We start from the raw sequence: 27,884 nt of genomic DNA, 5'->3' as shown, positions 1-27,884 counted from the left end.
TAAGTTGTTGTTTTTTTTTAATTTGATGCTAAAACTCATGAGAAAGAAGAATATTTACTTGCCAGATTGATTAGTTTCATTTCTGTATATACCAAGCAAAGAAGCAAGAGACGTAGTTCTCTTTGACTTTGTTCTTGTTGATGTATTATTTAGATTAAATCTTTGTCTTTATGTCCTTATCTATGGCCCTCCCAAAACACAAAGAAATGTGAAGGTGAGAAGACAAACATCACAATGGATATTTGACTCACTGGGAAACTGACTTAGCTTGGAAAAGTAAAAAACTGTGGTTTGTGGCCTCCTGTGGTTTGGGGGAGGAACTGGGGACTGGTGACAAGTGTTTCAGAACATTCTGTTAAGCATCAGAAAATTGACTGTGTCTCTTGCCAGACCTTCCCACCTGGAGTATTTAACACAGGAGAGACACTGTTAGAAAAGATTTACAGAATCCATCACTGAAAGTCTTCAGCCTGTAAAACTCAGAAAGAGAAAACTGAGCCTCTTTACAATGTGTGGTGAGTCTAGATCTTTCTCCCTGAAGAGGAGGATTTGAGACATGACATAAAGGGTGTTACCAGCTGGTTTTCACCTGCAGGTCAAGATGGCCTTAACCCTCTGAACCAGATTTCTAGGAGACATCTTCCTTTCCACTGAAGGGGCTTGTTTCCTTCCCCCCTTTTACATTTTTATGTGTAATGAGAGTTAGTTAATATTATTTAATCAATCAAGCCTTAAAAAATATAATGCAAAAAGGGCTGTTTATGATGTAATAATTGCCTCTGTGTTGCTGGCTTCCCTCACACCTTTTATGGTCATAATGAATTTTCTGAGTCTTGGACCAAATGATTGTGTACATTTAAGAAGGGACTGTAATTTCAACAGAATAGGCTTGCATGTCACATTAGTGTAATAGATGTCTGTAAAGATCTGAGTGAAGTGTAGGTCATTTGTTGTTTCTAGGTATAGCCCTCCATAACTGTAGCATAATGTTTTCAGCTTCTCCAGCCTGGCTCTCATGCTGCACAGAAGTGTGTGGATGCTAGGGAAAGGGCATACTTCAACTGCTATACACTATGTAGAGAGAAAAAAAGTGACATTTTAGGCTTCTTCTCCCTGTCTTTTTCCCTCTCTCAATGGCTGTGCTGAAAAGCTGATCCTGAGAAGAATGGATTTGTTGCAGCTGTCACAAGTCATGCTTATTTAGCGAGGAAACTGTTAAATGCTAAGACCTCTTGTCAGCATCATACCACTGTCCTACTTTTTTGCTGCTGGTTTACAAACTGCAGCGTATGACTGGCCTCTGTACAATTAAGCTAACCTTTTGGAATGCTTTGATGTATGAGTTAGTTCTGAAGGTTAAACTTCCTGAAGCACCCATGTGGCTTTATGGGAACCATAGCCACAAAGTCCTCTTGTTGGTGTGTTCGTAATGAGCTCTGTCTTCCTTTGAGTTTTGTGGGACACTTACCCTTTGGAAAACCATTAACTTGTCCTGAGTTCCAGTGGACCAGTCTGAGATGAACAAAAGGAGAGAATGAGGGTACAAGACATATTTCCTGCTTTTAACAGCAGTAGCATTTTCTACTGGATTCATATGGATGCCAAAAGGAGGTGAATATGCTATCCTAGCCATCTCTCCAGCCCTGGTTCATCCAGTCCACTGACAAGAAATACCAGGTTTGAAAGGTAGTCATATGTTGCCTACTCAACACAACTTCTTAAGGACATGTGGGGACAAATTGGCCTGGCCACTATCAAACCAGAAGGCATTTCTTTGTTAAAAATCAGATAATCTCTGTTGTGCAAAGTTTGTGGGTATTTCATGGAATTCTTAATGAATATTTTAAAATCTCTCTTCCTCATCTATTTGATATCAAAACTGTCACATCTACTCCAAGTAAGTAAAAATAGGTGAAATGCCTTGAAATAAATTTTGCATTAGGGCTGGGGGAGCTGACCAAGGGATCTCAAGAAACTTGTGCCACACATTTGGTTTTTTAATCTCTTTTACTTCAGTCTCAAATCTGCAGCCTGAAGGCTAGAAGCCTGAAATTAAACTCCTAAAAGTATAAAAGCTTAAAATAAAACACAAGTTAATGATCACTGGCTTCTTTCCAGCAGGTTCTGCAAGCTTTGATTTCTGGAATGTTAATAGAATAGGAAAGCATAAGGTTATTGGTGTTATATATTGTTGTTCTTATAGCCAGTGTTACTGCTGTCAAGCAAAACAGCAGTTCCTAAAAAAATAACACACCTGAGCTGACAGTTGACCTAATGCTGCTGGTGGTGACCCTGGAAACTGCACAATTTTGTACATTAGGCAAGTTCTTAAATAAAATGAGGAGGGACTTTCCCACTGGAAGAGGGACCTGCAGTGATTCTTCACGTATCTGTGTTGCTTCAGAAGCATAAAAAGAATGTAAAGGTATTTGCAGCGGTAATTTGGCTGCCCTAAATACCCACTCAGCATGGTTTTGCCAAAAAAAGGGGCCTTTTCACAGGCTGAGCCATGGAGATCTGCTTGAATTCACTCATTAGAAAGGAAAACATGGCTTAGAGAGTAGCTTCTTTTTAGTAATTGGACAGCTGAATGTGAAGCAAATGAGACCTAAGATACAGTCTTTTTTCTGAAGGGTACAGCAGTTGAAATTACTGCAGATGTCCAGTACTCCTTGGAAACTACGTGTAGGCCAACCCAGTCAGGGTATTTGACTAGAGGTCTTTGGTTTCACTTTTGAATTAGTGAATTATTTCAGAGTAGTGTCACAAATGATTGGCATCAGCTCTGGGTCAATGACCAACTGGTCCAAAATGTAAAGGAACTGAGTCAGATACAGTCAGAACTGAAATAAAACTCAAAATGCTTCATTTTCACGTATCCACATGTTTTACCATGATTGACTAAATAAGTCCTGTAATAATAACAGTCATTTTTACAATGTATAAACAGGAATAGGGAAAGGCTGTGTTTCAAAGTGTCTACTACACCAGTGGAGTGGTTAACCTTGAGGTATTCTTTTATTCCAGGCTCTTTTCCAAACAATTTAATGCGTATATGTCTTCATGGTTAATATCTCCATTTCAAACCCTCTTTTTTGTTATCTCACTAACATTAGCACACAGCTTATACAGCAGTGCGTTAGCAAAAGCTACATAGCAGGTGGATTTCCATTTTCAAGTCTACTCCTTCCTCTGCCTGGCACAGGTTTTCCATCAGCTTTTGCAATTCTTCCAGTTACCCTCCCCCTTCAAAGCTGCTCGTGTGTCCTCCTGAATTCATTCAACAAAATTGGACTTACAGATTCAGACTGGTAAGAATATGCAATAGCATTGTTTTTTCCTTTGTGTTGGGAATGCAGATATGTGGAAGAGGAAGTATTAAATTGTATAAAACAAACATTAAATTGAATGAAGGCACAGGTAAGGGGCACAGGCTACAGATATTCAGAAGGGATCTCTATGAAAATCAGTGTTTTATTGGAAACCTTTTAAACAGGGAGAGACTCCTTGTTCCAGAGCGTAGATTGGAAATCTTTGATTAAATATGAAACCTAAAGCCCTAGTAAATAGATGAAAAGTGTTGTGTATTACTGAGAAAAAAGGGATCATGGGTTATTCAGCTGCAGCTCCAAGAGCCAGTTATAACCATGCATTTTAATTAACCAGATCAGCTGAAGAAATGTTGCCTGTATACTGCAGTATAGCTGTCTCCCTTAAAAACTATCCTAGTGATAAACAGAAGACTTCTATTTGCAAAGGCCTTTTTTTAAGGTACATTTTTTAAATGCATTTGGAAAAGATTAGTTAATTATTAAGCTAGTGAGTGATAAACCTTAGGCAAATCTGCTTGCTTTTTGCAGTGTAGGAACTTGTCCCAATAAAGCACTGATACAAAAAATGCAATTCTTTGTAACTAATCAGCATGCCATTATGACAAGGCCTAGAGTTAGAGATAACTTATATTCTCATGCGTAACTATTTTTGAACATTATGTTAATTTTCCCTTAAAATTGATAGGATAGGGTTTTTATGTTAATTTTCCCTTAAAATTGATAGGATACAATTACCTTGATAGGATACAATACCTTCCTGCAGAAGGTGTAAGTATTCAAAACTGCTTTATTTTGTTTTTTATCTTAGCATTTGAGCGTGAATCACTTCACCATCTCCTTTTATTTGTTATTTGATCAATTATTCTCCTCTACTGGGGGAAGTAATTTAAAATGATTGTGAAAATATCTCTAACATTTCTTTATTGCTGAAAGCTTGCTTGCTGTTGGAGCAGAGGTTGTTTATAAACAAGGTTTTGCAGGGGAAGGACTTGATAAAAATTGAAAAGCATCTGGTACCCTTATATGTAGCCCTTGGAGTCTCTTTTTGTTTTGGGAAAATAAATAATCAAAATAGAAGAGGAGCCCAGACTGGAGGAAAGAGAGTAGAGTGGGAGAGAAATCTGGAAAATAAATAAAAATATCATGATCCTTTTCCTTTCTATGAGAAGCAAGCCTGATCTAGGGGAGTCTTGCAATTGGGAAATCCCTTTAATAACCTTCCATGTGTTATAAGCACATACAGAAAATCCTGCAATCTAGAACAGGGATAAAAATTAATGGCTCCTGATGTTCGGAAATTGAAATTAAATTTGCAAGTTTTGGGCCACTGGAGTATGTTCCTCTGGCTCATGTCCTCCCCAGTCCTGCTGTGCTAGTTTACCTGGAGCTTTGTAAACCTCTTTCCATTGCTCTTCAGAATTAATTCAAATAGAGGATCTATCCCAAGTCATTATAAAAATGCATAAACTTAGGCATGCTGTGTAGTCTGCCATCAGTGTTCATATTATTTGAAAAAATGAGAATGCTGGACAGTTAGCTTAAAATACCACTGAGACACTTTTCTCTCTTTTACTTAAGACCGTATCACCCTTACAGCTTAAAGGAAAGACTCTTCTATTTTGATTCTGAGACATACATTTTGTTTGGGAATACATAATGCTTTTTCAAATGAGCTGCAGAGAGTGTGCAAAAAAGTTACCAAGTATCTATAGCAAGCTCTGCATAGGTATCTTGAAGTTTGAATCAACAGCAGATCAGACTGGTTACTGTGTCACACTGGCTGTTCTGCAGTAGGGAAGAAGGTCATCTCTCATGATAGTCAAGGCCCAAATATGTATACATTCACAATCAAGATTATTTTGGTATCTTTTTCTGTTGATATTGGAGTCTTGACATAGGTATGGGACACCTTCTGAAGTGTATGAACTAGGTGGAAATAATGAGTACGTGTAATAAATTCTCACTACAGAGTCTGTGTGTAGGAGCAATTTCTTTTCATCATCTCATTAATGAGTTTGAGCCATTAACAGCTTAGAGTGCTGAATAAGGTTTTACATTTAATTGAAGTCCTCTGTTCTGAGCTGACAAAATGTATTTTACAGACTTGATGGATATAATTAGTGTGATGAGGCTTTAAAAGAAATTGTCTTTGTTAAATTTAGAATTTGCAGTGTCAGTTTATACATGAAGCCAAAGCATATGTTTCAGTAGTTCTAGGGCATTGCAAAAGTGCATTTTATTATTATTACTTACACAGAGGTGGTTTTAATTTAGGATAATCTTTACAGTCCAAATACAGCATGTTTTAATATTTCAGAATGCAATCTATTATGTTATGATTTAAAATTATTTTATACTGCTGCAAGGTAGCTCTTACATGACAGAACTTGCCATCATATTCTGTGGCTACAGACAAACCTGCATCCTTTGGATACCAAGGAATTGTGCATAATTGTTCAAGTTACTGTGCTTTATTAAGCTTTCATAAAAACAAAGTTACATCGGTAGTGCTGGACTTGCAGACTAAGGTGCAACTGCATAACACTTAGTCACTTTTCCCCTACAGTATTATTGCCTTCTGCTCATCCTGGTAGGAAATCGCTTCTCATTGTAAAATATTTTAAGGTTTGTTCTGATGAAGGTCATATGCAAAAATGAGTAGAAAACTAAGAGAATGTTGAGACACCATAGCTGTGTACTGTGGGCTTCCTTGAGCTGTAAAATAAACACTGGATGCCTAGTAATACTGTCAGTGAAAATAACTTGGTTACTGTCAATTACATGCAGACTGCCTCACAGTTATTCCTTCCCCTGTGGCAAAGTTTATTTTTGACACGCATATTTTAAAAATAGGATGCCACTTATGCAAATGTTGAAGGTATAAAGATTCCGTATACAGGCTTATGATTTAGAATGTTAGAAAATATCCTCTATATTCTCTGTGATTTTGACTCACTAAGAAAAATGCAAATTTATATATGTTGCCTGCATCCCCTGGGGATGAGTAGAAATATGATGTCTAGCATTATGTATGTTTGAAGTAAATCTGTTCTTTCATGAAGGGTAAGTTACTGGCTAGTAATTGGAGCTGCTGAGCTCATATAATAATACTGCTAGTTTTTGCTGCAGGCTCACCTTTTATGTATCAGTAGTATAGCTTGGAAACTGTTTTTAAGGATAAATGAAAGTAGGGAAAAACTAAACATTTGGTCCCAAAAGTACAGAGACTGTTCATGATAGGTACAATTAGCCTTAGGAAAAGTTCCCACTGGAGGGTTTCTATCCCTTACTGCTGTGATCCTTTGTTGGAAGGTGGATAGTAAGTACATTACACTAGGAGTCACAGGTGTAACATCACATGAAACTAATTGTTGAATTGGAAATTGCTATTATATGCAATGCATATGTATTCCAGATAGTACGGTGTGATCCAGAAGCTGACTGGTGTGAAGCAATGTGGAATGATGCTTGCACTGTTCTGAGGATATGACTCATATTACAGATGGCTGGGAGGCTAATAGTGTGATAGGAAAGTGTTGTATTACAAGGAAGAGTGCACTGCTAACAAAACTGTGATGTGCAGGAATGATTTTTTTATGTTGTTCTTTTTGAAGAGGAAAAGACAATCCCTTTCTCAAAGTCTGGCTAAATATTTTTGTGTAAGATTACTATGATTCTTATTGGTGAGGAAAGTGGGAAAGAAATCAATTTGGTTAAAAAACAGGCTCCAGAACCTGTAGCTGATTTTAAATTGAACCATAGGTAGTTGTTTTTCTGAGATTGATGAATTTTTTAACTGTGTGCCAGGAATTGGTGGGCAGTCCCTTTTGTACTAGGTCAGAAGGCAATTTTGCAGTATATACGCTTTCTCAATGTGCATCACACCCAATGGTAAGATATATCTGCCAGCACCTGCACATCAGTTAGGTTGCAACTGTTGCGTCTCACTTGCAAGAAAACCTGCTGACATCTTTGGGAAGGTGATTTTTTTAGACTAGCTCCATGAAGGTAGTCAGAACCCTTTGTAGACCTTACAGTCTGGTTCAAATTTCAAATTCTAGGGAGAAGGGGAGGGGAGATGATGTTCTGTCACGAAAGTAAACTGCTCCACTATTGCAAGAAGTGGGTGAGATCTGGTTATTTAAATGCCTATTTCCAGCTTTGAACATCTTTCCTGTAGTCTGTTTTAAAATAAATAGGATAATCTGTGCGAAACTGAAAAATTAGTAACAAAGCACTACTTAGGCTTAAGTCTCAGTTGTTTTTTCCTTTAGCTCCAGTTTGCATTTTGTAAGCTGTATTTACACCTTTATCATCTGTGGTTCTTGCATAACAAACCAAGTAGATGCTTCTGAATAATGTGGGTTGCTTTTTTTTAAAAAAAAAACACAACAAGAAACAATGTGTTCTAGAATATACATTCTAAAGTCTGTGATTTAGAATAAGGAATCTGTTTATGACAGTTCTATTTTCAGTGGCTCGGAGATTGTATGACTAATGTATTATTATTGCATACTATCTACACTCTGGCAAAACACACGTTCAGTCTTCATGTTTCCTTCATCTACAGCTACTTTTAATCTGGAGGGCAATGAAGGGAAGAATTACGAAGGCAATTAGGGTGCCCAGCTTCCATTGGAGGTCTTGTTTTGTACCTTGGAATGTTTTGTGCACGTTTTCTCCCCTGAGTTACAGCTGAACCAGGAAGGCAATAATAACCTCATTACATTATTTCAAAGTTGATTTGTGAGCTTTGCAGCCTTTAAGGAAGTGGAAAATATAAGTCCCTCATTTAAAATCAGAACTGTGAGTTCTACAGTAGCAATTATTATAGATATTAGTTAAAGAACTGGTTTTTCAGACATTCACTAAGGTGCTCCTGACCATAAAGGGCACATGCAAAACCCAACCCACACAACCCACAATTTATTGTCAAGTGCCAGGATAATATGCATGTTACTAGTTAGCAGTACCATAAATCCTACAAATGTTGAAAATAATCATGCAAGAAAACAGAAAGATGAAATATATTTCAAGTATTCCCATATCAGCTCAGTCCCATGGCTTCATAAAGAGGTGTTTTACATTGTAAGAGGTGTTTTCTCCATCTTATTAAGTTAGGTGTGAAATAAAATTTAGTTTTTTATCTTTGAAGATGCCCAGAACCAAAAAATCGTGATTTTTAAAAGTAGATGCTTAAAATACTTTTAAGAAATGCAGTAACATTCCTTTAACATTCCAGCTTTGCTTTAGAATGTGATTTCATCTCTTCTGAAGCCAGCTGTTTGACTGAAAAGCTGAGTGATTGTCCCTAACTCTTTACTAGCACTGTAAGCCAGTCCTTTGCCTAAGTCTTTCCTGTTTTCCATCTCTCAGTATAATTATGTACGTGAATGGAAGTGGCCATGAAAGTGCAATTTTTTCATGCAGTTAGTACAATGCTATGGGATGTAGTGCAGGTATAATATGTGACAAGTAGAGGTGGTACTTCTGGATTTCAAGTGAGAATAATAAAGGCTGAGTTCTTGATGACAACTTCTGCAGGCTGCTGTTAATATCAAGGTGTTTAATTTGGTGTTTTTATTTTCCTTTCAGCATTAAGGAGTTAAGTTTCAGAGAGACCCAGCTAGTTACATGTATGGTTAGTTTGAGGAAGAAAAGGATTTTCACACAGAACTGGGCAGATGATTTTCTTAATGGTCTAGTGAAGCAGTAAACCTTGTAATGCGTTTATGTCCCTGTTTGGAGTGTAAATAGATGAGTAATTAGGATATCTTATTTTGGCAATTTGGATGGTTGAACTGTAATTATTAAGTCGTGCATGACCTCAATTTTGTTACTAAAGTTGAAGTAATAGAAATTTAACATTCAGTTTAGAGTGTAAGCTGTGACACATAATCAACGTATTAGTCACACAGGAAAACAGTAAGTGAATGCTTTGGAGGCTTTTTGGAGAACTCTTTTTCAAGGTTACATCTCTACTTATTCAGTTTCTTCTTGACAAATGGAAGAGTTTTTAATAAATAGTAAGAAACACTAAGTAGAGAATGAAATATTTGGTTTTGTTAAAGAGGAATCGTAAACAGTGATTTTTCACATAAATATAAGTATTTCCTGTAACAATTTCAGTAAGTTTCAGGAAGCTGTTTAGAAAGAAAATGTGAATAAATAGGAATTAACTGTCTTTTGGTCCCTTCTCAGTAAACAAAGCTCATTCTTGCATGAGAATGCTAATGCTGAGATCATGATAGTCTGACAATATGAGGAAGACAGGAATTGTAGACAGGAGTGATTTCTGTGATGGGTTGGTCAAATAAAGGTACTGCCTACTGCTTGAAAACCTTTTATCATGATTGGTTTTACAATGATTGTGCTCATTCTAAACAAGTTTGGCAGTTTCTCTAGTAGGTAAAATGTTGGCCATCAACTCACAGCTAACCATCTCAGAGTGTCTTGAGTAAATTACTATATGACCTCCTGATGATCTGTTCATAGCTGTTGAACAGAGTCACCTGTTACTACTTCTGTGTCCTACTGTGTTCCAGCCGCTGTTATGCCAAGAAATAGTTTGGCTAAAACCCTCAGGATCACATCAAAATCCTATACTGTACTGCTGTGGTAATACCCCTTATAGAAATCTTATCTAGGCTACATGTCATGGACTGATGGGTGACCTCCAAATGTGCAAAAAGTTAGAAATACAACTGCATTTCATTCAGTGTGGAGTGGAATGAGTTCTTGTGAATCTTGTTAAGGGAAATGAAATCCATCTGTTATTGAGATCTATAATTCTCATTTGGTTGGTTTAAAATTGCTGCCAGTAACACTGGCACAGAGTTACTCCGAGGCCTAACCCAGATGCTGTAAAACATGCCAGAGGTTGTTTTGCCAGCAGCCTCTGCCCAAGCAAACATGCTGGTCATTCATGCATCACTGGTAATTTTTCCATCATTTGGTTTTCTTATTGCTTGTGAATTTGGCCTTTCATCATTTACTTCCATTCCCTCTTGTATGTTGTGTGTTTTCAAGATGAAATTGTTACTCTAACTTGTTTCCAGGTGGTGAGTGCCTTCCTTTCAATGTCTGATAAAATCTTTCTCACATTATTGTAAAAATAAACTCAAAATGTTTTATTATTAATTTTTTAATCTGCTCTTAGAAGTTGAATGAATTGTTTGTAGTCTGAGTTTATTTTTATAGTATCTTAAAAAGTCATTTAGTGATGTTTCATAAGTAATAAGTTCTAAATCAGTGACCACAAGTTGTTACAGCTCCTGCCCTTGCTTACTTATGTGCTTCTTGCCTTTTACTGACTTGCACAGTGGACGGACTGTTTCTTGCCTAGCATTCATCTGCTCTTATTTTCTCTACTCATTTACTGCATTCAGTTGATCACTCCTATGCACTGAGATGAAGTTAAAATACAGTTGAGTTCTTGGATGAACGGATTTGGTGCTACTAACGTGATACAGAAGAATACAAAGTAAAAAGCCAAACACTCTGTATGTGAGCTGATATAGACAATAGATACCTGTGATTAAGCTAACTACCCACTGGATGTCACTATTGTTCCACAGAAATTCATCTAAGAGAATATTTATCTAGAGTGGCTGACAGCAAGACCATTAGCATGCAGCAAACTGAAAATTTCTAATAGTGTTTGCAGGAATATTGTAGATTTCTGCTCATTTTGCAATTGAATTTTATATCAAGGTTCACTATTTCATAATAATAGTAAAAAAAAAAAAAAGAGCATTGACAGACCTTAAGCTGTGATGCCTGTTTAAGTGCAGATAGTGAGTAATGAAAAACTACCAGCCAGCTGAGAAGATGCATTCATTATACTCAAGCCACTTGTTCTCATTATTATTCTTTTACTCTGCAATTGCTGGAGGTAATCTCAGCACAGTGAATGAACATTATCAGTCTCCTTGAATTTGCTTAGTACATTAGTTATTTTCTTCTTCCAAAGATGTGCAATCTGTGGTTTATTATTCTGAAATACCAGTTGAATATTGCAGGGGCTTGTTTGTTGCAGGGGCTTCTCAACATCCCTTGTAAATATTGCATGTAAGAGTTTTTTGGAAGGTGTTTGTATGGTGACTAGGGGAGAAGTCCTGACTTCTTTTGAGACTTTTGGGGTGCTACATTGAAATGACAGTCTTGTTTGGTGCTTCCACCTAACATTTGTCTTAATATTGCTTAAATAAATGTAGACTGCAAAAAGACTGTAAACCCAATGAAGAGTAAAATGGGCATGGAAGAGTCCTGCACTTTGTGTGTGGCTGGAAGAACCCTGGTCTTTGAGTGGTAGCCCCAGAATTCGATAAATTACTCACGAAAATGAGTAGAAGTTGATTTAAAAAAAAACAACAAAACAAAATGCAGACATCTTTTAAATGCGTTGTTGCTCTCCTAAACTTGGAATATACTCTCTTAAACTTATATCAGTTCCATGAAGGGATCATTAAGGTCTTGAGAGGCACTCAGTCATATCATCTTCAAGTTGGTGTCTAAATATATTTGTGTGAAGGCTTAGGGGTTTGTAACAGCCATCATAGTGGTTGTGCATTCTCAGAGGATTCCTCAGCACCATCCCAGCAAGGTTTTAACCGTTTTGTCAGAGACTGGCACCAACATATCCAAAAGCCAAGAAAGAGTGGGATCAGAATTCTTGATACCTGTTGCCCAAACTGGAGAAAAGCAAAGGAGAAATTTTTTCTCTGGAATCTTGGGGGCTTTAGCACATCGTTTGTATTCAGGAAAGGGGCAGCCTTTGATAGGGACTGAAAGCTGCTCAGCTAAGACTAGGTCATTTCCTACAAGATGATGAGAGTTTGTAACTCTGATGGCCTTGCCACCCAAAGCAAGTCACTTCCATAGTGTTTAATTTGACAGTGGTGAGGCTAAGTTCATATAGACTTCACATGGATGAAAGCAAGGGTGTTGTAATGTGTTTTAACATGCTATGAGGTTGGTTTAAAATGTGATATTGATTTAAAATCCCACTAGAGTGGGATTTAGTAACTCAGCTCACAGGCCTCAGACTGTGCAAGAAGATTCAAAGAGTTACACTGGGCATCTTATTTTGTATTATCAGTGATTTCATTGTGAATTACTATAGCACCAGTTACACATTCATTTGTGTTTGGTAAGTGTTTGGAAATTCATGAAAAGTGAATCTGTAGCTTTTCAGACAATAAGTGAATTAGTTGATCTTAGCATTATAATAATAATTATTATTTTGTTATCCATCTATCATTAATGACATACTGGTCTTAATTTCTTTTTCATGCCCATAATTAAATATTTTTCAAAGGGAGCTGGTGATAATTTTGCAGGTATTGCTTTCTGTAGGAGTTAATGTATGGATTCTTTTGGAGTAGCGTGGTTAGAGCAAGACTTTAAAGAAATGTAGAAGTCATATAAAGTCAAACTCTATTGGATACAACTCATTCACCATCACAGTCCACTAAGAAGTTTTAGAACATGTATTACATATTTTCAAATATAAAAAAATTATTTTCTGATTGTAGTTAGCACTTCCAAAACTAAATTGCAAAATTTTCTTTCATTTACGTACACACAGGTACACACCTGTAAATGTGCATATATGAACATGTGTTTTGGGCCAAATCTTTCTTGTTTTGGCTGTGCTTTCTATTAGGCACCACTGCGGGGATGAAAACCTGCAGAAGCACAGAGGTGGCTCTGAACATGAAGCTCCCAGCAAACTGTAATCCTGTTGTACAGAGCTAACCAAGACCTGCTGGTAGAAAAGGGAATTTTTCAATAGTAACTTTCAAACTGCACCTCATTATTAAAAACCAGTCTTTCAGTGCTGCTGAGGCATTTCAATTGCATTATTAATTGTGTGGGATCCTCTTTTACTCAGTAAAACAGGGTCTCAGTGTTGCAGGGTTTATTACAGTCTCAAGCTTCAACTCTTGGATGTTTTCTCACTACAGTCCTTGAAAATGAGAATGGTCTCATTGTGTGGAAAAAACCAAACCAAAACAAAAAATGGTGAAGTGTATTAGTTCTGTTTAAGGGATGCTTTCTAGCTTGGTTTTCATTGTATCTCGTATATTTCAAGGTGATTGACTGGATTAGGTTTTTTTCCAGTTAAAATTCAGGAGAAGATTCTGCTAAGGTTTTGCTTTTTCTAATTTGCTGCAGTGAAACTGCTTTGTAGAAACATTGCCTCCCAAGTGACTGAAGACATGGAGCTTATTAAGCCAAATCAAGTTATAAAATAGAGATAATTAAATTACTGGCTTGCTTCTATATAGATGCTGTTGGGTTATTTCAAGAATGAACCACCATCATCCTCCCCCCCAATAATAAAAATAGGAGTTATGATTTATTTGGCAGTATGGGGTATGTTAGATTCTTCTGCAAACAACAAAAATACATGACTCTGGGAGAGGGAGGGCAGGGAGTAGCTGAGTTACAAATCTGTATTTTGTCCAGCATCATTGATGAATTACTGCACATGAAAAATTAATATATGTGAAATTTGGTAATGTCATTAGGGTTTTACTAAGAGAGGAAAATAATATTTCACTGATTTCTTTAAGGATTTTTGGATGAGTAACTTGTAGTATTTCTAAAATGCTCAGTTTGGCTTTGTAAGTAATGAGGCTTTATTTAGTTATTAGAGTGTGCAAAAAACATCACAAAACCCTAATGAGCTCAGCCCAGCCAAATAAAAAGAAATAGAAGAAAATGACGGATATAATGGTTTCCTCAGCTACATTGTCTTTGACAGTCTTGAAAAGAGAATTTCTAATGAGCACTGAAACAAATGTGTGCAGGAAGTGGTCTTGCTTTTGCTGCTGAACATTTGAATTCCTCTAATTGCATCAATAAGGAATTTCTGCTCCTCATTTAATGAATGCCTTTTGACTACTTTCTGAAAGGCAACTGGATGTAAGGGATAAACACTGGCATCTTTTGTATGAAGTCACATAAACAGGTTTCAATTAATAGTTATCAGCCCTAAAAACACTATTTGATATTGCAGTACAGTAAATCCCATTGTACGTTTTTATTCTTAATTTTTAAATTAAGTTTAGGGTTCCCTCAGGTTTGCTTTTGGGATGAGATCTCACATCCTAAGAGAGTGCTTTAACTCCCCACTAGCTTTTCATCACATCTTGTGTTGGGCAGAAATCAGGCATTCTTTCAGAGCTGTTTCTGCATTATCTGTCTCCTCAGCTCGGAATTCACAGGATGCTACAGTACCTCAGTCTTTACTTTGTTCTTGGTTCAAAAAGTGAGTTTCAGAGCAGGGGGGCTGGGGGGAGACAGGGAGGAAGGGAAGCTGAGTTGGGTTTGTTTTTTTTTTTCCCATTGTCATTTTTCTCCCTAAGCAGAGGCACAGTTGCTGCAGGTGCAGTGGCTCACTTATGAAAGAAGTTTTCTATTTAAAAACAAGAGAGACTTTAATGAAATCAGCAGAGGGTTTGTACAATAGGTATTGTATTAAACCAGAGCTCTGGCTTCACATTGATTACGATATTAAAATTTCAATGAGTTGATTATGTATGAGAGTAAAATGACCAGTATTATGAATGTACAAAAAAGTGACATGGAAGAGCTGTGCCAGAGAAGTGAGAAAAACGTTCCCTTTATAGTCCCTAGAGTTCAATCAAGCACCACTATTTCCCAGCTTTTAAAAGCTCTTTTATCACAATGGTTCATACCTCGCATTCCCTGGAGCCTGATTTGTTATACGTGCAGGGTCCTGTTCCATTCAGCAGCATCTCACTGGTTTCAGTGTTGGTAGGTTTGTAATCTACATAAAATTCCTGTGTGCTTGGAGTCATTTGCTTCAGAGACTGTCTTTTCTTTTTCCTGTGCCTTCGCATGAGAGAGCGCTGCTGCAGCTGCTTCATGCTGGCTGGGTAACGCTTCCATGACACATAGATCACCAGCAGGATCACCAGCACAGACAAGAAAAGGGCCACGCTGCCTGCAATGATTTTATGGAAGGAGATATGTTCCGTGTCGTGCTCGGGTTCAGAGCTCGATTCGGTGGCTCCAATAGTTGGGGGCAGAGGGGGCTTGCTGTCGTGTTTAGGCCTGGTGAGTTTTGGTTTAAATGTTGGCTTTGGGAGAGCTCGGGCTAATTCAAACCTTTCGGTGGTACTTTTGCCACAGATGCTGTAGTTTTTCACTGCATCGATCACATTCACCCCTTGCAACTCTTTGGGGCTGGCACATATGATTGTATTTTCCCTCAGCCCTTTAAAACTTTTGAGCCAGTTTACCAGAGAGCAAATGTTTCTGCTGCATTCCCATATATTCCCAGTAAGGCTGATATCATTGAGAGATATCCAAGAATCCAAAATTTCTTGACCAATAAATGTGAGCTTGTTTGAATCCAGGTTGAGGCGCTGTAAATTGGGCACGCACTGGAAAACACTGGGTCCACTGAAAGCTTCTATTTCATTGCCAGATAAATCAAGTCTTTGTAATGAGCTCCAGGTCCAGGACATCGTTTGTCCTATCACACTGATTTTATTCCACTGTAAATAAAGGTTTTGAAGGCTGACTAGCCTTGGAAAAAGTGCCAGGTTGAGCTTAGAAAATTGATTGTGCTCCAGATGAAGCTCTTTCAATCTGATCATGCCTGCAAAGACATTCCTTGCTAAACTTCGGATGCGATTATAACCCAGGTCCAACAGTTCAAGGTTCCTACAATCTTGAAATATTCGAACAGGGATGGTTCTTAGGGAGTTGGACCGCAAATGTAAACTCAGCAGCTTCCTTAAGCCCCTGAACTGTTCAGATCCCAGAGACTGCAGCTGATTGTATGACAGATCCAAATTCCGGAGGTTTGTCACAGGTCTGAAGGTATTATTAAGAAAATAGGAGATTCTGTTGGAACTCAAGATCAACTCTTTTAGTCTGCGTATTCCATTGAAAGCATTTTCGTCAATATTGCTGATGTGGTTATGGTCTAAATAGAGCCAGGTGAGTTGATTAAGACCTTTAAATTGATTGTATTTTAGTTTTTGGAGGCTGTTATATCGAAGGGACAAACCTAAACAACCAGCAGATATACTTGAGGGAATCTCCTGCAATTTCTGAGATTCACAATATACCATTTTGCCTTCACACCTACAGCCCTTAGGGCATCCTCGTTCAGCAGAAGAAAGCATTGTCAGTAATACAGTAGGGGCTATTACCAGAGCTACAGCTGATCCGCTCAGTAGCCTAATTACATTGAAACCTGGAAATAAAAACAACTTAGAAAAGTTATCCCCCCACACATCAGGCATTTCTTTCAATCATGCTAACATCTTTTATTTCAACAATCATTTAAAAATCCCTAGCTCGACTCAGCTACTTCTCATATTGTTCTCTTTACTCAGATTATTTTTTTTTTTTTTTAAAGAATGCCTTTATATAAATACTGCAAAACAGTTGGGTAAAAGGTGTGATCCCTAAGCAATTTAACTGTAATAACAAATCACATCAAGGTAAGTCTATGGAGTAATTAAAGCACAGGCTATGCAGTGGCTATGAACTATACATTAAAAAAAAACACTGCAGTGGCTATGAACTATACATTAAAAAAAACAACAAAAAAAAAACCAGGAAAAACATACCCATCCTTTGTGTTGTTCAAAGGTCGTCCTTAGGTCTTTTGTTTTTTGCTTAGTGTGCCACAAGCATGGCAGCCCCTGTCAGCTGCACGGTAGTGAGTCAGGGCTCGCTGACACCCAGGAAGAAAAATTGGACCCCTTGGGAGATGGACCGATTTTGGAACATTATTCTTTGCCAGCCATGCAGAATACTCCAAGAATAAATCAATCCCAACACAGCATTCGCAGCAAAATGTCAAATTCTTCCTAGGTAATCGGATCTTCATGGATATTATGTTTTTGCATCTTTATAGTGAGGAAACCTGGCTTTTAAAATTTCTCTGTATAGGAAAGCATGTTAGATTCCTCCAAGCACCTTTAGCTATCTGAATTCACACATCTGTATTCCATAGCACAGCAGTTCCCTCACTTAGTACCCGATCCGGCTGGGAAGCTGCTTTGTAGCATCGAAGGGAGAAGAAGCCGGTGCAATGAGCAAGCTGGGCTCACTCCTGCAGGCTGTCATTCTGCAAGCGCCGTCCGACTGTTGCTTTGGTTTCGGCGAACGCAGTCTTATGTAAAGCTGCCCCCAGTGGTGAAGAGTATTATGGGCATGTGCAGAAATGTCTTCCTTTTATCTTGCAAATGAGTAAGCTCTGCTGGGAAAAGAGTGAGTGTTCTGAGTGACTAATAGGAGTGGAGTGGTCAGCTTGGATGTCAACTAGTGAGGTGTGCCGGAATATCCAAACCCTCTTTGTCTCTTTTGCAGTTTGGGAAAGCTGTTTTGCGTCCTTGAACTTAGTAGCTCAGCATGTGTCACTCGAGACTTTTGTCTGAAGGGCTGATATGACGTTTGTAGGACACAGATACAAATTTTTGGCCCTAAGGCTTTTTTTTAAGGCGTTTTTTTTTTTTTTTTTTTTTTCCCCTCACTGCATTAGAGATGTGTTCACATAACCTTTCTGCAATAACTCAATACTTTTGGGTGAGGTATCAGCCCCGCAGTGTGTCTCTCATCACGCGTTTCAGTGGGGACACTATATTTTACAACATGAAAAATGTTTTGGAGTTGACATTTTGCTTTTTTGCTTTTTTCTTCTCTGTTAAAAGGCACAGTGCCAGAAGGTTAGAAGAGAGTCTTGTGGTCATTTATTTCTCAACTTGCTGTCACTTTGTTCCACAATGCTAACACTTCAAACACAAGCTTCCGTAACCATTACAGTACAGGGACTAAGCAGCTTGGTGTAGTACCCTATCCAGGTTAGTTATTTTTACTGTAACTTATGACGTGGCAGGATTTTAAGTGAAGATAGAACATGAGGAGGTTTTTTAGGTGTGTGGCTCTGGGCAGTCCTTCTATATCACATAAAGAGCTTTATTCTCTTTCCTTCCCCTTCCCTACTTTCCTGTGTGCTGCGGAGAGAGAGCACATGCTAGTATCTGGGCAGAGGAAAGGTAAGATGGCAGTACAGCAAATGCACCACATAGACAGTCTTCCTTCACTAAGAAATATGGGATCAGAGATGATGGTGGGAAAGTGTAAAATCATGGCTGTTTGTCATGCAAGAACAGGCTAGAGCCTGAAGAGAAGTGTGCTGCTCGTTAAAAGAGGAGTACAGATTTCAGTCTCTCAAATGCAACCAGACAGCTCTGAGAACTGCTTTTCCTTTCTGAGGCAGAATCCTTACCCCTTGGAATAATGTGCCTTGACTCTTCCCTTATTATTCACTGCTGTGAGCAGCGAAGAAGTTAAGATGAGATGAAACCTGAAATTTTCCACACATTAAAATGCCAACATTGCCTAGTACTTAGTCTGTCAATGACTTCAGGCTTAGAGTAATCCCACTAGTGTTGGCGCACCTACCTGTAGTGCCTAAACTTGTACCTAATTTGTACCTAAATAAGGAGCTTAGTTGCCCCTGGCTAACAACTGTGAACATCTTTCATGGCAGAAGTCAGGAACACATACCCTGCATTGAGGCACATCCTGTGAAAATTCTCCTCTTTGGGTCAGATTTGTGGGGAGGGAAAGGGTTAATTCCTCCATTCATCTCTGCCACTGTCACCACCCCCCTGTGTCTGACTCTAGAGTCTGATGGGTAGGGTTGAGGAGCCAGCGACAAACTGCACAGAGTGCTGGGGACAGTGGTTGGGGAGCTGTTTTCTGGCAAGAGTGTCACGTGCCAGAGCTGCTGTGCCTGGTCCAGGTCTTTCCTTACTGCCTTGGGGGGGCTCTCTGTACTTGATGGAGCTGGATGGGCAGCTTCAGAAGACAACTCAGACCTTTGGTCAACCGGTCTGCCTCTTGGAACTGCTACTTTTCCTCTTAACAGCAGAGGATGCCTGTGACCAGTAAAATTTTTATTGAAATGGCTCAATTAGGTTCCTAAACTTAGATGGCATGAAATTAAGTGTGATTCTTTCCCTGGTTCAAGCACAACATGTGAAGTTTCAGATAATATACAAGCTCCTTCTCCTGAAGAGTTGACACTACTTAGTATACCAGCTAGTCTGAGACTTCTCTCCAAACTTAGCTTGTTCTCTGACTTTTCCTCTTGTATCTTCTCTCCCTGCTCTATCTCTGTTGTGGAGCTAGTAAGTAACTTCTCTGCCACCATGAGTCAGCAGGGTTTCAGTAGCTTTTCCAGGGTTTTAATAATTGCCAATGTACTGGACAGAAAAAGAGGGAACAGCTACTCTTTTACCATGAGTTATTTTCATTTTTCTGAAAGGGGTGAGACATCAAGAGATGCAGAGAGAACATCAAATCTATGTTAATGCATTGCCAAATTCAATTTTCTTTACTGAGATCCTTTTTGAATTACACAAGCAGGAAAAGTGCCAGAGTCTGATAAACAGTTTTTTAAAATTACATTTCTGTATCTTTGTACAGCTGAATGGGTTCTTTTCAAATTGTGGAAATAAAGCTGCTCCCAGTATGAAACACTTAATACAAAAATTCAGACCAGACTGGTCATATTACAAACTATGAAAAGTAGATAATTAAGTTAAAGCTGCTTTTTAGATAGGAATACATCTTTTGTAAGTGGTTTAAGTTTTGACTTGTATCAACTATGCCTTAAATATCTGTGTAACCTCATTGCATTGCCATGTAACTCATGTAAGCAGGGAAACAAGAACTCAAGGGCAAATTGTTTAACATCTTGTATGGATAAGCTGGCACAGCTCTGGAGTGTCCAAACCCCAGGATTTTGTTGAAGGCTTGGTGTAAATTCAAGTGGTGCTTGATGCAAGTTTGTGTGTTTTCATTCTGCAAGGTGGTTGCTGTAGTCACAGGGCATTTTGGGCTCACCTCTGTGCCCTTGCTGGGCAGCCCTGCCTCCTGCCCTGGAACAGCAGTTCCCAGTTGGGAACAGGAGGTAAAATCTCCAAGTACCAGAACCCTCAGTGACCTTATGCTGACCAAATATTAGCACTCAGAAACTATGTTTTTCCTTCTGTTCTGCCTATGAAAGCAGCATTTTATGCAATTCTGCAAGGACTGACACTCTTACAAGAAATGTTTCATTTATGTATGTACTCTTGCACACAGTCTGTTTTGGGATTTCAGCCGTGGACATAAATTGAGATGCCACAGAATCTCGAAAGCTTATTAGTTTTGAGTTCTGTGCCTTCCTCCAGTTTGTTGTTCTGACCTTTTTCTGAGGGGCAGAATGAGGTGCATCAGAAAATACATTGACAAATGTGTTGCTAAACATGTCATAATGTTGGTACTGGTGAAAAGTGCTGTGTTGGGCAGAGCCTGTGGTGAACATGTTGTTTTCTTCATCAGCATGACAGGTGAATTAAATTCGTAGTTGTTTGGAAATGATGCACTATCCTGACTTGGTGACAGCCCAGATTTTTCTCTTGGTACTGAACTTTCAATAGGTTTCCTGCCTGATTTTGCAGTAACTTGCTTGAATTCAGCTTGATGTTTGGTTTTGATTATGTAGTTAAATTCTAGTATGTTTGCTTTTTCCATTCATTCTCACTGTCATCTCCTTAGCTAGATGCAACTTCTCAATGGAAAGCTTAACATGAGAACTGCAGCAGAATAGCAAAGGGTGAATCAAAAGCTGACATTCACTGTGAAAGCCTGTTCCTCCACAGAGCTCATTTGGAATTGAAACACTTTGCAGAGGCAAGTAGAAACAGCAATCTTGCATTTTTTCAGGGTCATGATAATGACCAGGTACATCTGTCTGCTAAGGACACTGGAAAAGCAGGGATGACCGAATTCCCAGGTCATTCCAGCAGAACGGGTGCAGGGTAGAGATGAATACTTGTCAAAGGAGAAGCAATTCCCAGGTGCCAGTGGAATTCTATGTAAAACAGCAGTCAAAAGCCTTCCCCTGTTCTGTCACTGGCTTCTCAATAGCCTTCTTCAGGACATTTTGTGCTTGCTCTTTAAAATGCATCTCTTGTTTGATGACATTGTTACCAAAAAAAAGAGAAATGTTTTTTCAAAAAGTTTCAATTTCTGTTACTGCTGTAAGAAACCCATTCAGAGAAGGAGTGTCACCTTTTGTAGGCACAGTGCATTATGTTCTTTATTCACAAACTTCAGAATTTAGACTTCTGGATACAGCATTTTTCTGTTCACAGACAGAGCTGCTGGGTCTAGGAGTGCCTTTATGTGTGTAATTGTGTGTCCCTTTGGGGAGCCATAGTTACCAAGTGCTGCACTGTGTTCTTTTTGAGTTTATGAAGTGAAGTGGGTGTCTTTCCTTTGCTGTTATTTCACTTGAAAGAAACTAGGAGTCAGCTGGGTTAGCAGTGGTAGCTTGTTCTGAATGGTACTACAGTGTGCAATCACTCTATCATTAAGAGTAGATAAGTCTAATAAAATGTGTTTGCAATTTTTGAGCCAGTGATTAAATGAACCTGCTGTTCCAAGAGCATCAGATTAGAGCTGGGGGAGTGTAACTCCCAGTGTAAATATCAGAGTGTGGGAAGACAGAGGGAAGCTCAGGATGCAGGATTTGCCAAAGACAGATGTAAGGGGAAATGTGGGAAAGCCAAGTTCAAGGAACATGCAGGCAAGGGAAATTGAGGCACAAGAGGAGATACAGGAGGGGAACAAGAGAGTAGGGATGTGTCTTATCCCAACAGTTTGTCAGTACTGCCCTAAAGTACCATGATAGTAAGTGGTAGATGAGGGAGGTGGGTGTATGAAACATATCTCCTTGCTCTCTTACCAGAAACAATTTGCTTTTCAAGGCCTCTCCTGGCCTCTGTGAGGGTGAAAGGATCCCGTGTTAAAAACTCTGTGATAAACTGAAGGAACATCTGAGGCTGAATAGGAGCCATGCCCCCTTTTTAGGAGTCAATAACCTCCATAAAATCCAACTGCTTGTAAAGGAAATAAGGGACACATCTGTCAGTTTGTGTATACCCGGAGTATCTCCTCAGGGCTGTGGCTCACAGGGCAGCATGGGCTCTCCCTTTCTTCATGCACAATTAAGTTCAGTTGAATAATGAAACTTTTCCAGCTGTACAGTTTTGTTTAAGTCTGTGCATTGTGCTTAGGTCATGGGGGCCTCTAAGCAATCCCAGGGTAGATGCTGCTGCATGCAAGCCCACCACCTCTGTTCGTCGCATCCAGGGGTTAGATTATCAGGATCCTTTCAGAACTTTGGTATCCTTAATGAGACACTGGGCACTCAAGTGTTCCCCTCTTGACTTCTGGTCTTATGATTTGGAAGCTATTTGAAGGCAAGCAACCTGTGCTTCAGCCTCCATAGGGAGTTTCTGTAACCTGAGGCATTCAGAAACCCTTACATCTCACCATGATGCTTGCTATGAAGCATGACTTGCTCTCCCAAGGTTATCTCATTTCTACCTTGCTACAACAATTCTGCACATGCATCCATGGCAGACCGTGTTAGATGGCAAAGGTAATGAACTTACTCTTTGGGGAGACAGATTAACGTGGGGATCTTCTAGGAAAGTGGCTTGACTTTGTTGGTGGAGGACTGGAATGGCTGGGACATCAGGCTGGAGGCACCGTGTAACTGAATTCAAGCAGAGCTGCAGCCTGGTCCAAGCCGTGTGGCATCCCTAGAGCAGCTCTGTGCTGCCGTGGGGAGCTTCAGAGGGAATTGGGAGAATCTGGTTTTCAGAACCTGTGTGGCCCTTGAGGCTCTGTTTGGTGTCATAGGCTGCACCAAGCCTCATCAGCTGAAGAGCACATGACTTGCCAGTGATGGTCATGGTTGGTGTGTAGCAAAAGGGAGAAGTGTAGGTCTTTTGTTTCTTGATAAGACTGAGGAGAAAGCCATGGGGCCATCCAGGATTTTGGAATGGCTGTGTCTAATGGTCTACCTAGAATTAGTGTGATGAGCAATTTGCCTTGGGGTTGGTGGAGCATGTGCATGCACAGTAAATACTTTTTCTTCTTTGGAGAATGAAATGGAAAACTGGAAGCATCATTCATTGGATATGTTTCCATAGAAGATTTACACAAATAAGTGTGTTCTGATAGACATTTTGCTGGGCAGGGGGGGAAATAGTCCTGACAGTGTCCAGTTCTGACCAGAAGGAAAGAAGGGAGCTCTGAACATCTCATGTTATTGGTAAGAAGAAGAATATTTTCTAAAGGCCTAATGAGTGGTAGTCAGGAAGATGGCCATTTTGACAGTTTTATTTCCCACCAAACCCTAGACCTTTTCAGTCTTCAATGTTGACGTGTAGCTGAAAACCTCAGGACTTAAGCCTTTTTTCCTCAGCTGTTCTTTCTGTTCTTTCTGCTTTGATGCTTTTGCCTATAGCTTTTCCTTCTTAACTCCTACCCTGTGCATACTTCTCTGAGGAGTGAATACTTAGCTGCTCAGCACAGAGCACGTAATAAATGCACGTTCACATGTTCTTGGGAATTTCAGATGTGTTCCCAATTACACATTTAAATAGTTGCTTCTTGGCTCTCCAAATGAAACTGCCCTAGTGTCTCATCATATGCTGAAGTCATAGAGTTAGTTATTCTGTCAGGTGAGCGTGGGAATCTCTGTTGGCTGCTGTGTGGCTTCTAGACTGCTGGAGGGAGGCAGCTGGCAAGAACTTTCATTCTAGGAAGCCATGATGTCCACATCATATCAAACACCATTTAAAAAAATCTTCTAATTTGGTTTCCAAACTTGAGTTTTTATCCTAATTTTATTTGGGTTTCAGTGTCTCCACTTATGAGAGAGAGGTAGTGACATTTAATTATCCTCTAATTTGATCTGCATAATAGGTGACTTCTCTTTTAGTCTGCCACTAGTTATTTTCAAGCATATGTCTTTTCCATCTGTTAAGACCTCTATTCCTTTTTGGACTTCCAAAACAAGTTATTCCATATCTGTTGTAATTTTTATTACTTTCTATGGGTATCATTTATTTTGGTGCATTTTTTGGAGCTAGAAGGACCTGACAGCATAATTCTGTGCAAGAACAACATAGTATAGAAAAACAGGCTTGTTTTAAAAATGCAAAATTATATCAAATCTCTGGTTGTTAAGCTTGGCAACTTCTGTTCTCTCCAGGACCTTTTTTTGATGTTACAGCAGTAGCACTGTAAAAGCTATTTAAAAATCTACTGAATATTGCTTTTAATTTCCCATATAATAATTGTAATGGGTGGCGAACACTTTTCAGCTAGTTGAAATGGAAGATATGCATACACAGCATTTCTTAGGATCAGGCCTAGGTTAGTAGATCAGACAATTACTCTTGTACTTCCTAGTCTTCTTGCTCATGAGTGTGAACAGACATATGAGTGTAAGCAGTTAAAAATTGCAGAATAACTTGGTCCCATATAACCTGTTGAAATACTCTGAAATAATTTCTTTCTCCTTTCACTTGCTTAAGCATGAAGAACTCTACAGAGAAAAAAACTCTCTAGATTACCTTTCTTAGGACTCATGGTTGGATTCCAGCGTGGTATTCTGAGTTTGTGATTTCAAATCCAAAGACAGAGTGATGTGTTGCTCTACAGCATTAGTAACATTTTGAAGAGCAAACTAAACATGACAGTTGAGCACATTTGCAACTGAAAAAGGAAAACATGAACGAAGTTAAGAAGCATGTAATTATGTTCATTCACAGTGTGGCTGGCATAAAAATTATTTATTCCAAATGGTTACAGTTACATGCTTAGTCACTTCTTTCTCCGCCTTCAGCCTAATTCTGTTATCTGGCATTTTCCTGCAAACATTTTTTTATTCTCTTTTTTTGTTGAAATTTTCAGATTTTGTGGCTTTTAATAGTTCAAGCAAGTCTTTTTCAATGAAGTAAGCTACTGCATCTTTTAGGTATTCCAGCTTTGGTAACTGGTGTTCCTGAGAAAGCTCAGAATCTTAATTATACTGACAATGGTGGTTAGTTAACCAGCCTGCATCTGCTTCTACTTAGTCACATAGGTCACTCACTCGTGCCCAGTAATGATGGACTAGAACGTTCTGGTTTAAAAAAAATAAACACAAAAGGTGAATTGTTGTTGGTATGTTCTGACTATTCCATTCTGTATTTGCCATCCTTCTTATTCATTTTCAATTGATGGGTCTGGCAAACAGAGCTCTGAGGAAAACATATGAGATTTAAATGACTTAGTAGCTCATCCTTTCAGGCTATGTCTACCCAAGAAAATTGTCTTAAATGTGATTTAAAAAAATAAACATACAACCAAACCCCCTGGCATATTTAAGTGATTTACAAAAGTACAGCAGACTCCATATAATTAATTTAAAAACAAAAATCTTGGTTACTGCAGATTTATTTTAGTTTCTGTGGCAGTGTACTCTAGTGTTTATTAAAACTAACTGGTTTTAATCTAGTGGACTGGACAGCAAGCAAATGACAAAACCAGCTCAAAGAGGCTCAATTATAAATGGCATTTGCCTGCTGCATCACAATAAGTATCTACAAGATGTTCATTTCTGATTGACCAACATGTTGCAGAGTGCTGCAGGCACAGGGAAGAAAAGAGGGAGCTGCTATGAAGAGAATTAAGAGTTTTCCCCTTTTCCGCTTTCTTGCCACAATAGTGGCATATGCATGTTGTAGTTCCTCTATTTTGTAAATCCTTCTATCCAGTGTTTTGTCTCTCTGAAGTACATGTGAAGCTTAGAAATATTTTTCTTTCTTCCAGCCCAGCTGCATACAGGGTAGAAAGCAAGAAACACTGCCAGTTGGTAACCAGGGAGAGGCTCTGGTCAGCCCACATAGTAGAGGCACGGGAGAGTTGAACCTGAGTCTACACATTTCTGTGTTCCTAAATGGTAACAGGAATTGGGAGAAAACAGTAAGAACTTAGAAAAGTGAACTCAGTTTCAAAATCAAACATTCTGTCTCCAGACACACAGGAAGCAGGCTCATCTCCATCCACTTGTCCTTGCAAGGTACCTCTTTTTGTCATAGTTATATGACAGAAAAGTCTTCTGTCTTTGTAATAGGGAAATCACGTGGCTGGCTGATTTGATCTGACAGGATATGTTTGTGTCATCGTTTATTTGTCATTTGGATAAATTGACCAGATTAAAATCCAGACCATGAATAGACAAGTACCAATACAATTAACACAACAGCAATATTTTCTATGAGCTTTTCTGTTGCTGTGTGTTGAGCAGTTTCCTGTGTGGCTTTGTAAGACTGAGTTCCTGGGAAAGTGTACTTTATTCTGTTGATAAGAGCCTGAAAAGGATCCTCATGTTAAGATAACTGTACAAATCTAATACACAGAACTATCATAAATATAATTATGTAAAAATGTTTACTTTGAAACTCATAGGAAAAGCAGAAAAGAAGGACTTTTCAGAGGAAGCTAAATATGCCTTAGATTTTTTTTTACTTCATCAGTGGGCATAATTTCAGCTGAACAGTTTAGTTTATACTATGGCAGTTGAACCCCACAATACAGTCTCTGTGGGATTCCTTCCAAGGAGATGTGTCTTGTTGCTGTTTGTACACAGGAAGAATTCATGTAGGGTGGTAAAAGCTAAGACATTAAATCCTCATGTTTCAATGCAGAAGCCAGGAAGTAACTAATGGGTGTTAGGAAAAGGAAGTAAAAAGATTGCGGTATGGCCATGTTACTGAATAATAGCTGTTTCCTGTGAAGATAGTTGCTATTTTCCTTTAGAGTACCCAGTACTTGCCACTCTGAGACAGAAAGCTGGAAGAGATGCAGTACTCTTATCTGACATAGTAATTTCAATGTTCTTCTCTCTCAGTGTGATTTAAAGTCAAGTTAGAATAGAGATATCTGTAAATGGAAAGAACCCTCGGAGTTGTATCAGTACACCTCTATATGAGAGAATGCCCCCAAAGAAAACTATAAATGTCCTTGAATATATTTGCTCCTTACATAAATACCTAGGTATTTGGAATTCTGTGTCAGTTACTTGCTGATCAAAGGATTAACATTTTAAAGAAGCTGATAATTCATGTGTTTGTGTAAAGACATTTAACATTCCACACTTCTGTACACGCAGAAACATGAGAGGAACATAAGAGTGAATACGCCAGCCTCTGTAACACCTGAACTGTAGGATTTTACAAAGCCCCTTAAATTTGATAAAACACAGTTTTATCCAAAGCCACATTTAGAAAAGGTTTCCAGTAACAGTTACTGCTCTGGTTATTGGTGTGAGTGCAAAAAGTCCAAATCTGCCTGTGACAGTTACTGTACCTTTCGTGAGGCCTGTGTAAGTCTCCTTCTGTCATCACGCATTACTGACATGGTGGGAATTAGCATCGTACTGATAAGCTTCCAGCTTGGACCTTCTATTTTAAAAGATTTTATTTAATTAGATCGGGGACATGGAGAGAGAGAGACCTAGCACAATTTTTCAGTCAACTCTCTTAACTGGTGACAGTATTAATTATCATATCATGAATGTGGTTCACTTGCAGAATTGCACTGTGAAAAAGGATACTACATTGGTATATTTTTCTCTTTTTGAATATTTAATCCCATATC

At 38.8% G+C, this 27,884-nt stretch overlaps 2 protein-coding genes across 2 annotated transcripts in view; one reads left to right on the top strand and one right to left on the bottom strand.

The window, feature by feature from the left end:
• Positions 1-17,220, bottom strand: part of LRRTM3 (leucine rich repeat transmembrane neuronal 3) — an 81,722-nt gene extending 64,502 nt beyond the window's left edge. The window contains exons 1-2 of the mRNA XM_009994845.1: positions 16,952-17,220; positions 15,041-16,572 (exon numbers count right to left, since the gene is read on the bottom strand). Of these exons, the coding sequence (XP_009993147.1) occupies positions 15,041-16,572; positions 16,952-16,955 (1,536 nt within the window). The 5' untranslated portion in view covers positions 16,956-17,220. The remainder of the gene's footprint in view (positions 1-15,040; positions 16,573-16,951) is intronic.
• Positions 1-27,884, top strand: part of CTNNA3 (catenin (cadherin-associated protein), alpha 3) — a 431,886-nt gene that overhangs the window by 181,753 nt on the left and 222,249 nt on the right. The window lies entirely within an intron of this gene.

The sequence above is a fragment of the Chaetura pelagica genome, unplaced genomic scaffold (genome assembly GCF_000747805.2).
Source record: "Chaetura pelagica isolate M959 unplaced genomic scaffold, ChaPel_1.0 scaffold112, whole genome shotgun sequence".
In the NCBI taxonomy this organism is placed as follows: domain Eukaryota; kingdom Metazoa; phylum Chordata; class Aves; order Apodiformes; family Apodidae; genus Chaetura; species Chaetura pelagica.
This window is presented reverse-complemented; position numbering and strand designations above follow the sequence as displayed.